The 18,852-nt window shown below is 38.7% G+C and overlaps 1 protein-coding gene across 14 annotated transcripts in view; it reads right to left on the bottom strand.

Annotated features, from left to right (window-relative positions):
- EYA4 (EYA transcriptional coactivator and phosphatase 4) overlaps positions 1–18,852 on the bottom strand; it is a 251,129-nt gene that overhangs the window by 27,696 nt on the left and 204,581 nt on the right. For 9 of the 14 annotated variants that reach the window (XR_011650524.1, XR_011650525.1, XM_045188797.3 and 6 more), the window contains 6 exons: positions 17,957–18,099; positions 17,680–17,823; positions 15,514–15,593; positions 12,536–12,719; positions 5,968–6,104; positions 4,096–4,179 (listed from right to left, as the gene is read on the bottom strand). Coding sequence is in view for 12 of the 14 variants with exons in the window: in XM_045188797.3 (XP_045044732.1) it covers positions 4,096–4,179; positions 5,968–6,104; positions 12,536–12,719; positions 15,514–15,593; positions 17,680–17,823; positions 17,957–18,099 (772 nt within the window). In the remaining 2 variants the exon portion in view is untranslated. The remainder of the gene's footprint in view (positions 1–4,095; positions 4,180–5,967; positions 6,105–12,535; positions 12,720–15,513; positions 15,594–17,679; positions 17,824–17,956; positions 18,100–18,852) is intronic. The other 5 variants (XM_053914040.2, XM_053914039.2, XM_053914043.2 and 2 more) reach the window with 1 other exon arrangement.

Genomic DNA, 18,852 nt, shown 5'->3' with positions numbered 1-18,852 from the left:
TTATTGCTCTCTGAAATGAGTTCATTTGCTTGGAAGCTCCATGAGAGCAGGAGGCATGTCTGCCTCGTGCTAAGTAAATATTTGTTAGATGAGTACAGTCTGTCTGCAGAGCGCTAGTTCCACCATTTTAACATATGCTTTGTGCTGAAGTTCCAGTTCCCCAACGTTCACTCTGACCCCTTTGACTGACCCCTGGGTGGCATGTGGTCCCCAGCTTCACAAGATGGGCCTGATATAACATCCCTTATTTAGCTATTTCTTAATATGCCAAGATACTAATGTCTTACAGCTAAAAGGCAATGTCAATTTCCTTATTGATATCAATAGAAACGTCAATGATCAAATGACTTTTAGAAAAATGTAAATAATAATTCAATAAATAAAGTCATTTAAATTGTTTTTCATGGAATTCAATAAGGGTATTTTCATTTTGATGTGAAAATATGAGCCTAAGAACATTTTCGCTTTCCTTAAATTGCCCCAAGTAAAGTGTCATTCAACACAGTCAATTCTGTGGATGAAAACGGGGTCCTGTGGAAAGTGGCCTCACAGAGGGATCTGGTCATAAATTCCTCAGGGAGCAGGTCATGGTGGCCACGTCCCAGGCCTGCAGCTTCTTTACGGGGAGGCTTACCGTTGCCTTAAGTGAGACCTGCCGGTGTTTCCGTGCATCTAGGTTAACACACCTTTGAAATGTCCCCTTTCAGATCCCTCCTTCTAAAGTGGACCACCCTCAAGAGAGCACATGACCTTGACTGTCCTATAGTCCAGTCCCTACCTTGCCTTTTCCCACCTTCACACAACCTTTCTTACAACCTCTCTTTAATCTCAGATGCATAAAAGAAACTGCAAACTGTCATTCTCCGGAGCACTTGAGATCTGGCTCCCCAGCAACGGTCATCAGTTTGGCTCAAATAAACTCATACAACTTCACTGCAGGTCTGGACATCTCTCAAGTCGAAAGTTCTAACAGGCCCTCTTCGAGCAGCAGAGAACTGGATAAGGGACAAGGACTTGTTATGAGACTGTGTACCAGCATTTTCATTCTGTGACCTTGGTCAAGTTTCTTAGACCCTCATAACCCGGGCTTCCTCATCCATAGAATTTAGACCACCATCCACCACATCACAGTAATTATGAGAATTAAGTGGGACAATATTTGTGAAAGTGTCTAATAACAGTTACATTTTCTGAGTATTAATTCACACCAAGGGTTCTGCTAAGCCCTTTACACATGTTTTCTCTTTAACGTGTGTTCACTATAGGTAGTACTGATCCCCGTTTCAGAAACTGAGACCGAGGGATTAAGCAGTTTGCCGACTGTCCGAAAGCTGTATGCATCCGCACTGGGTTTGCAAAGTTGGGGTTATCGCCAAGGCTCAAAGACTGAAAGGCTCTCTTTCTTAACCTCCATCCCTATTGCTTCTGAGACGCCAAACACAGGATCTGTCATGCGGTAAGTGTTCTCCACAGGCAAGTTTATTTTCCCCACACCTTCCAGTAGTGGCCTGACTGTTTCCTCTTCCGTACCCTCGGGAGCTACTGACATCTGTCGCCCACACTTTATTTCACCTAACATTTCTGAAGGTTTACCTGTTGATGGAAACATAGCCTGATCGTCTGAGAGAAGAGAATTAGAATTATTCCAACTTAAAGAACTCACATAACTGTCTACACAGTACCTCACTAACTGTTCTTCCTCCTTTTCAGGACGAGTTTTGTATATGTGCCCGTAGCAGAGGAACTGTCGGTGCCGTGTGCTGTGCTATGGCAGGAGCAACACTAGCTTTGGGGTCAAAGAGCCCAAAGACCCTGGGCTCATCTCTGCCCCTGACTAGCTGGGTGACCTCCACACAGTTTACTCCCTCTCTGAGCACGCTTCTTCATCTATAGATTGGGGAGTGCAACCTACCCTTTAAAATTGTGATGTGTATTGCCTGGCACATTGTGGGCATTAAATAAACATTAGCTCTCTTCTTCCCCTCACTTGGCCCCGCCCTTTTGGTGGCTTACAGGTTAAGCACCTGTAAGCAGAGAAAACGGGTCTATTTTGTATTCAAACAAAGCTTCTGATAATACTTTAAAATAGTGGAACTTGTATGTGAAATGAATGCTGCGTGTCCGGGCTGCCACATGAGGCAGTGACAGGTGTATCTCAGAGATGGACTCCTGGTGAGGGAGGTGTGAGAACTTTGCTTGTGGGATTTCTCTCACAGCCAGTTTATGAGTCACTCAAGGAATGCAGCTTCACTTTTTTTTTTTTTAATGGTTCGCCTTCCTGGGGTCTTTATTGGCTCACCATCTTATCCCAACCGGAAGTCCATGCTCTGAGATGGAAGTGACTTTATGGTATGTTTGACAAAAAGAAAAATACTGATATTTTGACTGTGCACTTTATTCCTTGTCTTGGGTTCAAATGAACTTACTATTACAAAAGATCAAAATTACCACAAAAGAATGAAGATTTGAAGTCAGGAAATACTTAAAAAATTGAAAGGTAATTGCAAAAAGTTTAGTTCCACCACAGATTGGCATAAGGAAAATGACACAGATATTTAGTTGTGGACTCTAATGATGACTGTTTTGAGGGGAACTTTATTTGGATTCACGTGCTCAAGTTAGATTGTTGATTTTAAACATTTACCTAATATGAAACTTTGCTGCACAAAAACATTGCAATTAGTTCAACAGGATTTACTGTGTTCTCCTCATAAGTCAAAATAATTCCAGAAGAAATGCTGTAGATTAAGGTCTGGAAACATTTTAGATGGTATACTCTATTAGTACTAGAATTCTGGCATGCACTTCGAATTTATGTATAGTTAATTTACTTATGAATTATACACATATTCTTTAAATTATCATCACATGCATGCATTTATAAAGCATGTGCATTGTGGAGCAGACACAATGGCAAGGGCAAGATGTGTGTGTGTGCACACACTAACATATTCTTTCCTTATCTTGGTGGAGCATCTTGTGGATTTCTTGTACATACACATGCATCCTGCTTTGAAGACCACCTTTTTAGATAATGACAATTGAGACAAAGGGACTAAGACTCCTTCTTCTAAATGGTCGTTAAGCAAAACTGTTACCTTTTATCTAAGCTTAGCAACATGCATTACCTATACTAGGAATCGAACACAATGCAGATTCACCAAGAGTGCAATTTAGGAGGAAATGAATGAGTGCAACTCATCATTACTTGTCTAGTAGACAAAGCTTAACAAACTGGCTAAAAACTGCATGTTGAGCTGACAGAAGACTCTATTAAATAATGTGACACCATAAATACATGGGAAGACACTTCTGCAGGTTTGATATGTAAAGTAACCAAAGTCAGATGCAACTTTGAACCGGGTAATTGAAAGAGGGCCCCGTGATTTGAATTGACTGTGGTCAGATTCTGAGTCCTACAGAGTCAAAGACACAAACAGCACTGACCGCACAACTGTGTTTCCAGCTGTATACAGAGCCTGGTGCAGTGGCGCCAGTATTTGAAACAGCATCACACAGGTGCCTAATGGCACGGTTATAAGAAGCTAGCTCATTATGAAAACAACAGCCAGAGAGAAAGGAGTAGCAGGAATGAGACCACCTGCCTCCAAATTTGTGTGGCGGGGAGGATTGCCGTTTATGTTCTTACCTGAAGTTACAAAAAATACTTTGATTCATAAATGCAAAGGACCTATCAGACAAAGGATTACTTCCTTATTCCAAATGGCATTCTAGAGCAACATTTGGAACAACAAATTAATTCCAGCAATTTCTTTGAGTTTCCTTATTAGAGGATAACTAAAGTCCATTTCAATATGAAAAACAATTTAAAATAATTGTATTAGAGTAATAAGCTTGGTTTCAATGCAGAAAACTCAAAGTCATGAAGAAGAAAAAAGAATGACATTTCTTATCAGTTTGGTAAAATTTGTCAATTCATATTAAAAAACCACAGGCCACTGGAAAGAAATAATCAGGAGCACACTTGACAGACTGCAATAAAAACACTTAAGTGTATTTTTAAATGGCTCTTTCTTTTTGAACAAAATACAATTCCATAAAGGCTCGCTGGGGTGAAATTTCTTGTTTCCTTACCTTGCCATACTTCTGGGCGTAAGACCCTGTGAGCAGTGAGTGGAAAACAATGATGGTTTCATCCAGGTCCCAGACAAACACGCGCTGAAGAAAAAGATAAATGCCAAAGAATGACCCCGTTCTAAGGAAGCACAAATCTCTTTAGAGGTAGAAGACATCTCACTTTGTTATTGGATATAATCATTTTAGAGAAACCTATGCTACTCCGTTAATTTTTTTCCACACTTTCCAGAGATAACCCCTGTAATACCTTTTGGAGCAAGAGGGATACCAATAATAAGCTTAAAAGTCAGATATCCTAATTTGAAACAATTCATCCAAATATTTGATTGCAGTTAGTACTCCAAAAGATTCGGATTTTATAATAGAAGTGAACTTGAAACTATTTTTTTAAACTTTTTATGCCTCATGGATTCATGAAATATTGTAATACACGTGAAAAATTAAAATTTTAAAAGTATTTGAAGGACTTAATAAGTAATCTCTAAGTAGATAATACCAAGTGTGGACTCTTGAGTCAGCTTAGACCATCAGATGGCTGGTTTGGCCTGTAGTGTGTGAATGATTTCAAATTATTGGTCAACTTTTCAAGATTAGGAGATGTCCAACAGACTTCGGGGTTCTGACAGCAGCAGAGGAACTGGAATTTGTGGCAATGATGCCTGGTGTTTTGCTTGGCAGTGAAGGGTGGGCTCTTTTGATTGGTCCAGTGCTCCCTGCTCCCCACAATAGGTGGCTTCCTAGCTCAGTTCACCCGCTGATTATCACCTGTCGAGTCCCTGAATGCGTTGAATCTGCCACTATTGTTCAGGTAAAGGAAATGATCTTTTATGAAGAGGTGCAATGACTATTGCTTAACTTTACTAACTCTGGAAATTTAATGTTCTTTCTTAATCGAAGTATGCAGTTGTTTAAGAAGTAAAAAGTTATGGTTAAGAACTTGTTTAAAATACTTCTTTCTAGAAGGAGCTTATACCCTTTGCAACAGCATGGATGAAACTGGAGAGCATTATGCTAAGTGAAATAAGCCAGGAAGTGAGGGACAAGTACCATATGATCTCACCTTTAACTGGAACATAAGCAATAGAAGAAAAAAGCAAACAAAATATAACCAGAGACATTGAAGTTAAGAACAATCTAACAATAGCCAGGGCGGGGGTGGGGGGTGGGGGCGGGGATAGTGGGAAGAGGGTATTACAGGAACTACTATAAAGGACACATGGACAAAACCAAGGGGGAGGGTGGAGAGGGGGGAGGGAGGTGGGTTCACCTGGGGTGGGGTAGAGGGATGGGGAGAAAAGGCATACAACTGTAATTGCATAACAATAAAAAAAAAAATACTTCTTTCTAATGTTTTATAATAAAAAAATCAATCTGATTCATACAGATAACATCTCAAAAGAGTTTTCAACCAGAAAAATAATGACACATGGAAACTTTTACAGATATAAAAATTTTAACCTGAATCAAATGATTGGAATTTTTTCTATTTTTATAAGACAATGTTTCCTTTCCACCCAAATTAATTTTACCTTTCAAAATTATTTGACCCATATAAATAGCTTGCACTACCTTACTACTGTCACAGGAAGTGCTTCTCAGAAAATTACTCCACAAGCAATGGCATTATTTTTAAAATTTATGTTTGTGCCAAGGTGGATCAAAAGATGCAATTATCTCAGACCTAGAATTTATACATCATTATCATTTTTAAGTTGTTATTGCTTTTAATTTGGCCATTATGATGGCCAAATATATATATATATATGTATATAAAGTTTGAAACTATATATAAAGTTTGAAACTTTATGATACTGTAAGTATAAAATATGTATTCAATGAAAATAAAACTGTGAGGATGAATCAGCGTACCTCCAGGTCGCTGTCGGGAGGCGGGGAGGGGTTGTTTTTGCGGCCTCTTCCCCGGGACTTTGACCCGGAACTCCGACACGTCCTCTCATCAAGGTCTTTAATGGGTGTGGAGGGGCTCTGCACGGTGTCAAACTCTCCTGTAAACAACGTAACTTACATCAAGGAGAGCACTTCATGCTGAGATCAGGTATGAGTCTTCAATATTAATTTCATAACAAATTCTTCTACAAAAGAAATCTCCTTAGGACAAAAAAAGTAAAGATTTGTATTCCCAAATACCCAAGCCCTGATGCAGTGAAAATTTTTGTAGGTCAGGCAAATCCATCCCAATTTCAATCTCTGTGATCTATTACACCCATGTGCCTTCAATGTCCTGTTTCCCCCCCACCTACATATTTATCTCAATTTAGATCTGTTCTCGCCTCCTTACATCAGAGCTCAGCGGGTAAAATGTCTTCTGGATCAATCCCATGCCTCCACCTGCAAACTTGACTCCCCAACCTCACCTTGTAGGGAATCTTGCTCTTTTGTCTATTAATCAAACCCTCTCTCATCTTCCCTCCAACCTCTTCCTTTTCTGGGGCTGCAGATACGTTTAAAAACCCTTGCCTCTGACCTTGCATTTCCATCTAGAAGTTATCTGCTTGTTATCTTCTTTTTTTAAAATGATACTTCTTAAAAGAATAGTGCACGCTAGTGCTGTCCAACTGAAATGTAATGCGAGCCACAGATGGAACCACATATATAATTTAAAATTTTCGCAAGCCTCATTAAAAATATATAAAGAAACACATAAAATTAACTTTATTTGTGTAAGTAAATTGACCTCATTTATCCGAAATACTCATTTCAACATGTAATCAACATAAAACTCACCAATGACATGTTATATATAACCTCTGTTTCACACAGAGTCCTGCGTGGAGTCTACACTCACAGCAGGTCTCACTGCGTACCGGTCACAAGTGCCCAACAGCCACGTGTGGCCAGCAGCACAGGACCGGACAGCACATCTCTCGCCACTTCCTAACATCCAGTTTGTCATAATCTAGCTTCGGTTCACCCAGACTCTAAAACTACTCTCCAGCAAAGTCCCCCATAATTACCTCACTGACAAATCCAATAGATTCAGTCCTTATCTTCCTGGATCTCCACGCTGGCTTGGATCCTCCTAAACAGCACATCCTCGGAACCATCATTTGCCAGCTGACGCCCTGCACTCTCCTAGTTCTTGACTCTCTCTCTCCAGTCCTTCTCTGCCTCGGAGACATGGACTTCTTTCTCCTCTCACTCCCTACATGCTGACATTCAGGAGTCCCACCCTTTGATCACTGTCCTTCTCATGCCACACCATCCGGGGGATCTGACCCTCTCACAGGTCAGTCGCCTTCTGTGTGAGGACCCAAACACAGGCTACACGTTACGTTTCAGACTTTGTATCTCATTGATTTCTGTATGTCCCACAGATGCCTGCAAGCCTGACACGTCTGAAGTTAATGGCGAAGCATCTTGTGAGGTAGGGAGTGCTGAGCGGTGGCAAATCTGTGTGTGTAAGGGGGTTAGGTTAAGAGAGAGGTGCAGCAAAACCTCATGAGTAACAAGCATCAGTTTTACCCAGGACAGCAAATATTTTACTCAATCTCTCCAAATCTCAGTTTTTTATATTAAAGCCTGGGCAATAGCAGCTACCTTTTTGAATTATTGAGATAGATCTGATTTATACTTAATTAGCTTTAAATCATAGGCATGAAGTAAACTCGACGAGAGCCTGATAGCAAACTGTGTGACATTTAGGTTATGCAATGTTTAAACGTAAAGACGTTATGAGGATCGATCATGCTGTATCATGAAATTAAAGTAAAATAATTATGAGGACAGCTGAGCAGTCATTTATCTAAATAATCAAATCTGAGCAAACTAGGTAATATTTTTTTCTGAGATGTTCTAAATAAATAGCAGATTTTACACAGCTAACTTAAAATTATTTATAACGGTTATAGCATCTTCTTGTCTGTGCTCCAAACACTATCTGCTCTGAAAACATTGCTAGCGCAGTTCACTGCGTGCGACTCTGCCATCAACCGTGTGAGAGTCGACAGCGTAGTAAAACGTTCGTTCGTTATGAGGATGAATGTAGGCCTGTCATACGGCAAATCATGTTTCAGCTTACTTGCATCGAGTAGGCATTAATTAGGTTTTAGGTATTTAAACACTCACCAACTTCTAAAATATGGCACGCACAATTTTTTCATTTTTAATTTTTGTTAACAGAATTTTCCTAAGGTTATTTTGTCCTGTAAATCAAATGTTCTTTTTCAAATGAAATGTTGATTCAAATTAGCCCCCACTTATTAAATAAGCTTATAATAATTTTGGGGGGATGACATTCCATACAACCTTTCTTTCTATCTATTATACATCATTTTCAGGTGTTAACTATCATAAGGCAGCTTTGTTCTTGCAACAGTCCAGAGCTGAAAGGACAAAAACGTGCAAAATCCCAAAGTCACTGTAATGTTACGGGTGGTTGATGGTTGACTAGATCCATAAGAGTTTGGTAGGAACAACTCAGCCATCCCAAGGAATGGGGAGCAGAAAGCTATCACAGCAGAGGAAGTGAAAAGGGCAGGAGGAGGAAGGGAAAAGACTTCACAGGAAGTGTCTGGGTTTCCATAAAAGGAGGACTTGATACCACTGCTTCATTCCAAGTTACTGAAAAATCTTAAAAGGGCTCTAAGAATGTGAAAAAAAATTATGGGTGGAAGTGTTTTGATGGAGGTAAAGGCATAGCTTTTTAAAGAACTAAGAAGCGTACCTCCATATTTATTAAACCTTTAGTATTTGCCATGTACTGTCTTCTTTTAAAAAATTTTTATTGAAATATATTTGGCTTTATTCACTGCTCATTATGTCTGTGTGACTGATTCACATCTGTAGCCTGGGACAGATGTTCTTCCCTTAAAATGGCTAGAACTTCATTATATATGTACACTATATGTATCCATTCTGTTCATGGACATCCGGGTTATTCGGAATTTTAGGCAATTAAGAATAAAGCTGCTACGAACTTTCTTGTTCTTGTCTTGATGGACATAAGCTCCTACTCCTCTAACCTCCGTATTAGCAGTGGGCTCGCAGAGTCAGAGGAAAGGCATACGTTCGTGTTTAGTACTCTGGTCACCTTTCTCCACAGTGGTTGTGTTAACTCACTCTCCTACTAGCAACAAGAATTCCAGTCACTCCACATCCTTGCCAGTTCTTGAGATTGCTAGTCTCTTTTGTATATTAATCATTGTGAGGTTATGGGGGTATCTCGTTGTAGATTTAATTAACATTCTCTTGATGAGTAATGATGTGAAATGCTGTTTTTATATTTTCATTTCCTATTTGGTATCTTCTTTTGATGATATAACTGTTGCCAATTAAAAAATTGGGTTATTTTTTCCTCATTATTTTGTAAGCGCTCTTATTATAAACATTCTTTATCTATCTCTATCTCTAACTCTATCATTAACTCTATCCTACCTCTAGCTGTACCTCTACCTCTATCTCTGTGATACAAACCTCTCTTTGACCCAGTGAATTTGGTTTTTCATTATCCTCTTTTAAAAATGGGAAAACTGAAGACATGTGGGACCAAACTTCCCAAGATAAAACAGCTTGTATATGGAATCCTGGTATGATTCCAGAACTCCTGCTTTAACCACTAGACTACACTTCCTCCCCAAATAGTAACAGGCCCTCCAGATTACAAACATAATCAAGAGTCATAGAGACTCTATACAATTTGTGAGAATGAGAGCCAGCAAATTCATCAAAAGAACTTCGTAGTAAAAGAGCAGTTTCTGAAGAGGCCAAGGCTGTATCTGGGCTCCTATAGCAAACGTCCAGGTGGAACTGTTCTGCCCTCTGTATCTTTTGAAGATGCTATCCTTTTTTTCTGATAAAGGGCCAGTAACTTGAGCTCAATGGGTCATTAAACATTTGTTGACATCCCCCTGCCCTTTTTTTTTTAAAGGAGAAAGCTGTCAATTCCAGTGCTTCTGCCAAATTCCACTCAGGTAGTTGCACTAGGGTAATTAATGCTGCAGGTGGAGAAATCCAAATTGGTAGAATGGTTACCTGTGTTCAGTTCTTTCTCTCTAAATCCTCTCGTGACCTTCTATTAAATGAATTAGCACTTTGCTTTCCTTCCTATCCTGAAGTGAAATGCCATGAAGCTGTGGAAAGTCTAGAGTTCTGCCTAAAAAAACTGGCTTCTTTTCAAGGAGTGAAGTGATCTTACTATACCCCTTACTTTTTCTGAAGCACTTGTAAAGTTTAATTAGCTAATGTACTGTAATGTTTGCCAAGATCTGAGAGTAAAGAATAATATTGTGACAAGTCACTAATTATATCCTATCAAAATTTAAAGATGTTTAAAATATTTTTAAAAGGAGGAGCTACAACATCTCTAATGTGGTAATTAGTCATCAAACTTTCTGAATGCCAATCAAGAGTATAATATATACTTAAGATAATCTTTATGTTAAAAGCAAAGAGAGATCTTTATGAAGATAATGAACTAAAATATCTGTTCTTAATCAGCCTGGTAATGTTTCTTTTAAAAACATTGTCAAACTACCTAGTAAGGTCAAGTAATAACTGAATGCTATTTGCGATTTCCAAATAACATCGGTCATTACCAAGTGCCTTAGGCATATTCTTGGGCCAACACTATACATGATTGAATAATTACCCTTTAATCAGCACAGTGATGAATAACTGTACCTTCCATGCTTTAGATATTAGATCCAACGTTATTTCTTTAGGGCTTATCTCTCAATCAAAACAACCAGCTCTCTCTTATAAAACATGATGTATGTTTTTATTTTAAAAATGGGAGAAGTCAACAGTGAAAGATTTATGAAAAATTGTGTTTTTAATTATTAGGCCTCTGCTTTAATTCCAAAGTGCAGGGTGGGTTATTGGAAAATAATTTTCATACTCTTAAACCAATGCCTCACATTTCATCAATAATAGAGAAAAATCTCATAATTGTAAATGTGTTTACTTTTTGTATATATGTCAGATCTGAAAAGGCAAAATCAAACTTAAAAGTACCTTGATTAAAGTTCTGAGATCACAGAATATGTTAAAAATCCAGACATGTGTATCATTATGATATTGGTTGAGAGAATAATATAGTTACAAGTAGAAATAATTTCTTCTTTAAATTCAACAATCTGATAAGATATGAAAATTATCTATCATATCTATAAAATCTTTACATAACCTAAGACCACAAAAATCCCTCCATGTCTTCTAGAAGTTTTACAGTTCTAGTTTTTACATGTATTGCATTTAGTATGAGGTGCAAGTCAAAATTCTGGTGTTTTTTTTTTTTTTTTGTCTTCTTTGTGGTTTTGTTTTGGTATACGCACGTCCAATTGTTCTAGTGCCATTTTTTGAAAAATTATTCATTCTCTGATTGCCTTTGCACCTTTGCCAAAGTCCATTTTCTAGTATATGTATATTGGCCTATTTCTGGACCCTCTTTTCTATTCCATTGCCAATACCTCACATTCTTGATTACTGTACTTTACAAGTCTTAAAATCACGCAGTGTAAGCCCTCAGATGTTATTCTTATTTTGCAAAAAATATTATGGCTGTTCTAGTTTCTTTGCTTTAAATTTTAGAATCATCTTGATCATTTCCCCAATAACTCCTGCTGGAATTTTGACTGGGATTATGATGACTCCCCATTAAACTTGCTTTTCACTTCAAATACTTTATCTGGGTTACATATGTATCAGCAAATACAATTCCAATAAGAAATCAGGTAAGTTTCAGACAACAAAAAATACATTAGACTTTAAATATGTGCTGATTAGACAAAGCTATTAGACTGCCTAGCAATGACCCTACATATCCGAGGAATGCAGGGAAAGTTCATTGGCTGGAGGCGCCGACGATGCACACGGGTGAAGGAACTACACAGTCTCTCAAGCATAAAGGGAATATGGTTAGTTACATCCAAAGGAGTTAATATAACAACTTTTCTAGGCTGTCAAGATCTTCACAAAATAATTAGCCTGGCAAAAGGTCCACTGACCTTTATATCCATTTATATTCATATGCCCACTGACATTGAAAACTAAAATCTGCTACCTGCGCCACATCTAAAAGAGGCATTTTCTGAAATGACAGAAGAAGTTCATCTTATACAGCATATTAGCACCGATTAAGCAGCAGCATAATTGTCCGGGAGCTTTCAGCTTTGGTTCTAACTGTCCATTTTCTCCATATGTATGTATTTATTCATTGATCCTTACCCCAGAACATTTTTCATTGCTTCGTAGGGCGAGAGGAAGGGAGAGAGGAAGGGAAAGAGAGAAACGTTGATGCGAGAGAACAGCATTGATTGGATGCCACCCGACTGGGGACCAACCCAGGCATGTGCTCTGACTGGTAATCGAACCCGCAACCTTTCAGTTATGGGACGACACTCCAACCAACTGAGCCACACTGGCCAGGGCCATTTTCTCCATATTATTAGACACAGCAAAACATATGAAAGTATTTCACCTGGATGAAGATCTGTACCTGGTTGGCTAGTCAGTCCTGGGAGAGATTCCTGCAACTGATAGGTTGAGGTTGAGGATGATGTGCCGTCAGCTGTGTTATTTGATGTCATATACGCGCCATATGTCGATGCTGAGTAATACTGTGCATACTGGTTTTGGCCAAAGGCTGTGTAGGATGGATAATCCTGAAACAGTAATTGAGATATGTGTGTGTTTTAAAGCTTGAAAGAAAAGCTATCGCTATGGTAAACTGTAAGACTAGTATTTGGCTCTGTGTGTTTTGGAAGCCAGAGCTTTGAGATGATCCCAATGAACGGAGACTATTTTGCGGGCACCTTTTGCATGCACATTGTCACGAACTGCCCTGCTGACTTTGCAACCCAGATCTAAGACACACATTTTAATCTGCCTAAAGGGATTAGGCAATTAATTATTTTAATCTGTGCTTCACTTTGGCCCTACAATTATTTATCCAAGGATTTACATCATTGGGTCTTATGTACTTGAAGAGGCAATCAAATGAGGAAATCAGTTCGTATTCCGAGCATCTGTTCTTAAACAGCAAGGAGCACGTATGACTGTTCCCCACCCCCAGCTTCCATGCACACCTCCGTCTGCATTATTGTGATTTTCATTCCCTTCTAGGCTACAATAATTTTGCTTTCTTGGCAGGAGGTAGAGAGTAAATGAAAGAAGATGAATAAATAACTTTCCTGCCCAGTCTCTCACAGGATACATGCCACGTGAGGCCTTGACTTCAAGTTTTTAGAGAGATTTTCAAACATTTAATTTGCTTCATTTGTTACAGAGAAAAAAGAAACCACGGGATCAACTCCTCTGAACTACATTTTATTAAAAATTTTTAAGAAGCTTAAAATGATCTAAATAATCCTTCAAAATCCTTTTACATATTAATATAATGAACAAGGGTTTGTTGCCATAATGGTGTTTAATATATCTAGCGTGTTTTAGCCCAAAGCGTGGTTAATGCTGACACAGCCGTGGTCAGGATTAAGCATCCCTACTACATGTTCGTACGGGAATAAAGATCCATGTTTGATGTGATTTCCAAAAAGGGAAATTCTCTGTATAAGTAAATATGTGTATAAGCCTCTGTATAAGTAAATATGTGTATAAGCAAATCTTGTCTGAAAGGATTAAGTAGTATGGCAGAAAACTAAAATTCTATTTATCTGTTAATTTCTAAATTTGATGTTCCCCATTATCACCTGTGAGCTAATAAAAAAGCCCTTAGCAATATTTGGACAAATTTCATAGCAACACATTTTTCAGAGGAAAGCAGGAAAAATAAACGTTTACATAGTGATTACTTTGTGTCAGCTACTGTTCTAAAGCCTTCAGTGGATTTCGTGATTGAATCCTCCCAAAGCCCTGTGCAGTATTATCATTATTTCCATTTTACATTGAAGCGGACAAATGCACAGAGTGCTTAAGTGATTTGCCCAAGGTCAGGCAGCCAGCAAGTTTCAGAGCAGAAACTGGAAGCCAGAGAGCCTGACTAGCACCTGTGTGCTGAAGCCCTCGGTACAGCCTTGAGGAAGATGAATTTACATACTGGAAAGGTACAGACTACCAGCTTCCCGTGAATGTAATGTCTTTTTGGTACTCAATGAAGAGTACCTTTGCTTCTCTTCATTTCCACTATTGTCACCCTGGTCCAAGCTACCTTCACTTCCTATCATAGCCAATGGACAGGTTTTCTAATTTGTGTCCTCGAGTCCATTTTTGGCTTCCTCCAAAGTCCCTGAAGCCAGAGTAATCTTTTCCAAACATAAATCACACAATGCTAGTCTCCTGCTCAAAATCCCTTCATAGCTTCCCGTTGGGCTTGGAATAGAATCAAAATCCCTTCCTATACATCACAGGGCCCTACATGGACAGGGCCCTGCCCATCTCCACAGACAGGTCTCCCCCCGGGACCCTCAAGTACAAACTGAACTCCAGCCTGCTTTCGGTTGGTGGACACACCACGTTTTTCATCCCTTGGGGGTCTGGTACAGGCTGCTTTCTATGCCTGAGCCACCCCTGCACTCATTCCTCACCCGCCCTTAGAGGACTTGACCTAGATAGCAATTCCACTGAAAGGCCTTCCACAAAACTGTCCCTGTGCAAGTTAGGTTTCTAATAATATTTTCAATAGGACCTGTTCTCTCCCCTTATGCTTTCTAATTATATAGTTACCTGTGTGTTTACTGGTTTACTGTCTGCTTCTCTCAGTAGGCTGTGAGCTCCATGAAGTAGGAATCAGGTCCGATCCACCCCACCCCCTGCCTCATTTCCCCGAATACAGACCAGTTCCTAATACAGAATTAAGTAGTCAATGAGCTTTTGCTAAAATAGTAAATTGGTATTCAGTCCATAGTCCAGAATACAGGCTATGTTTATAATGGAGCCGCTGTATTTAAATATTCAGGGAGCACTGGATCTGTTTTATGATGTAAATCTTTCTTCTCCTTTATGAATCTTTTATCCTCTCAAGTAGAACAGAGTAATTATTTCCCTTATGTTATCACACTACCTATAACCTAAAATAAAGAAATAAATAAACAAAAAACAATAGTAGTCCAAGAGGAATTTTATTTAGTAACATGACATTTTGGACTAAAACTGACAGCACAATCCAATTATTGATTATAGTTCAATCAATTCATGTTCATAAACTGTTTTGTCAAGAAAAATAGAGTTATATTTAGTTATTTTGTTTAGTATGCAACTAAATTATGGCTAGTTTAAAATTATAGGAAAGTATGCAATACATTTTGTAATTCCATGCCAAATGATTAAAATAATCACAGCTTAAATGTTTAAAGGGAAAACTTTAACAAACAGGATACCTAAGATATAGAATTACACATATCCCCCAAATTCTGGGGGGATTATGCACTTATATGGCACTGAAACTATTCTTCCAAAATCAGAAATAGACATAAAAGGCATAAGTACAAAAAACTACTATACCTGTTGTGAACCGGTGAAATTCGTTGAATTGGAAACTGAATTATTTGCATAAATAGTAGATGATGGTGCAAAACTAGAACCTATAAGTAAATAAAAAATTGTATGTTAAAGTACTTACTGTAAAACAAAAATATTTCACTTTTCAGAACTCAATGGGATAAATATATTTTTAATTTTGTTAAGACGGTGATATCTGACATCGAGAGATTTATAAGGAAAATGTGCTTAACTCTATCCCTCTCGTGACACAGATAACATCTAGAACAGTGTTAACAAGGGTTGTAGTTAACCTTCAAGGCTTGAGTGTCTAGAAGTGTAGAAGCACTCAGAGAATAAAATACTGTACAGACTGACACTACTTCCAGACTACTGGAACTTCCAGACTACTGAACTTTCAAGTGGTCATATCAAATGCATGTGCATACGAAAATCACCTGAGTTAAACATTTAAGCAGGGTTAGCTTAAGAGATCAACACACAGAACCCACTTAGAAATAAGTGATGCTTGCAACAACCTGTCTTTGCATTCCTCTGTCCTTTCTTTCCTTAGAACAAAAAGTGCTAGGAGCTAGGGCTCAGTCTCATAGGGTTGATATTTCAATAGTCTCAGATTTGAGGGCCTTCTAAAATTTACTATTTAGTCAGCAATTTATTCAATGATTTTTAAAAATTAGGGTAAAAACAGGTGAACTATTAATTTGCAGATTTGCTTTGAATATATGTTGTTTTGGAATGTACTTGTTTTTTAAAAAATATTTTAGCTTTTATTCCTCTATTTTTCATTTTTGCATTTATATTTTATTTTTTTATTAAACACTTCTGAATTTTATTGTTGTTCAAGTACAATTTTCTGCCTTTCCCTCCCACCACTCCCCCCAACCCCAGCCATCCCCACCTCCCTCCCCTGATTCCACTCCCCCCTGTGTTTTTGTCTATGTGTCCTTTATAGTTGTTCCTGAAACCCCTTCACCCTTTCTCCCCATTATTCCCTCCCATCTCCCCTCTGGGTACTGTCTGTTTGTTCTTAATTGCAATGTCTCTGGTTATATTTTGCTTATTTGTTTGTTTTGTTGATTAGGTTCCAGTTAAAGATGAGATCATATGGTATTTGTCTTTCACCGCCTGGCTTATTCACTTACCATTATGCTAAGTGGAATGTACTTGTGAAGGAGTAAAATGAAAAATTGTTGAGGCAGCTGATTATTTTACCAATGGCTGAATAGTGTTATGTAATCAGTGCGAAATGACCTGACCACGAAGGTCCAATAGGAAAGTATTCGGGGGACTGAAAGAAGCCGTCTTCACGGTCTCTCACACACTGCCGCAGCTGTGCGGCTCACTGGGACTGCAAACACGCTCCTACCTCCAGGCCAGGTGAGGACAGACCTGCCCTCCCAGCTAAAAAGGTCTAAGTCATTATCTCATTTTAGTCAACTGCCTCAAATGTCAATTCTAGTTCCTTTAAATACGCTAATATAGTCCCAAATCGGTGACTAAACCAACACAGGCAAAATGAGAGACAAGAACAAGCTTTTAATGTTTTTATTGCATCACTAATTTTTTTCTGCAACTAGTACACAATGACTAAAAATGAATTTGTAATTGGAGTCAAAAACAAGAGGAAAGATTTTAAAAAATGATCATATATGGAGGATTTGGGAGGTGGTACAAATTATATAAGTATTCTTATTAAGGAATGTAGTATCAGTAGGGGAGAGATATTTTAGGGTTGGACAAAAACATCCTCATTCAATGATAAAAGGGACTTAGAAAAGTGCTAACTCAACTTTAAATGGAATCAAAACAGCATTGCCTACTTAAGAAATTCTGACAAGAAAATAGTGGTTTTGGTCACGAGCCCCTGCAATCATTTAAGTAGAGGCTAGTAGTAATATGTGACTGCTGGCACGGTGACTGGCAGAGGTTGTTTTGCTGGAACAGGTTTACTGCCAACTTTATGCAACTTGAGTATTTAAATTGCGTATGGGTCATATATCTTGATGAATATTCAACATTTTTCATCATGTTTCTGTTCTGATGGAATCGTGTGAGTAGAGGATTGCTGTTTAAAATTGTCTTCAGGACTGTACCATTCTAGTCTGAAGCCACGGAGCCTCACTCAAAGAATTTGTTCTCACATAACACGTTCCCTGTGTGGCTACTTACCTGGCATCTGGTAAGAATAAGGTGTCTGGCCCGGCTGTGGGGTGGAGAACCCTGGGCTGTAACTGAGGCACCCGCTCTGTAACGGAGACTGAGTTTGTGGAAGTCCACTCTCTGTCTTGATGCCTGGCAACATCACACCCAAGTCTGTTTGGAAAACGCATTCAATCACTAAATGATCTCACTTCTGAGTTGTATCTCATATTAGAATACACAACTACTAGCCAGCAGGATTACCTGCTTATAACCAAAGAAGGAGAGGAGAGAAGGTGTGAAATACCGTAAGTGGGCAGGCTGTAGGGCTGTCCTGTCTGTGAGTACGCTGTGTAGACCGCCGGCTGCTGCATTCCCGAATATTGAGTCTGGCCTGCATAGGCAGACATTGTTTGAGCTGCTGGTGTAGAAAGAATGTGTGGATAGGGCCTAAATATCAGAAAAATAGCATTACTGTGGCAACAAAGACTGCATATTAATTCAGACAGCTTAGATTCAGTGAAACCTTATAATAGCCAGGAAGTAATCTTCTTCTTTATCCACAATATAATTTTAACAACACAGGAAAGGATGTGAGTCAGTATCAGGAGCCCGGACTCTGCTACAAACCAGTCGAGCGACCTTGGACAAATACTTTAAACCCCCTAAGTCTACATCTCCCTGTAAAATGAGAAATTTGGTTTAGATATTATATCTAAAGTGTTTTCAAGGTCTATAGTTCTTGTTTACACCACACATAGCATCCTAATTAATATGTACATGAGGAAAATGGAGCTCAGGCCAATTAATTAATATGCTTGTGAGCATATTTCCAGTTAATGCGTGTGGCCTAATACTATGCAATGACTACAAAAGTCATTAAAAACCCTACCCAAACTGTTTTTATCAAACTAAAAAAGTCTTAAAAAGTAAAGGTAGGCAGCTGCCCGGAAAGAAATGGAATGCCATTCCTTTTCCTATGCCGCATTTAAGATAAAGTTCCCAAATGGATAGCCAGTCCCCTGCCTGTTCTTAAGGACAGGCACTGTAGCTGCTACAGAAAATAACATTTAAATGTGTATAAATCAGGAATCCAAACTCTTGACGCATCTGGCTGTTGCCACCAAATTAAGGTTTACAACCAATACAGTTAAACTTGAAATGTCTACGACTGTCCTCAATAAGTTGACTACATTAGTTATA

This window comes from Desmodus rotundus, chromosome 11, assembly GCF_022682495.2.
Source record: "Desmodus rotundus isolate HL8 chromosome 11, HLdesRot8A.1, whole genome shotgun sequence".
Taxonomy (NCBI): Eukaryota; Metazoa; Chordata; class Mammalia; order Chiroptera; family Phyllostomidae; genus Desmodus; species Desmodus rotundus.
The sequence above is the reverse complement of the archived record's forward strand: the minus strand, read 5'-3'. Positions and strand labels throughout refer to the sequence as shown.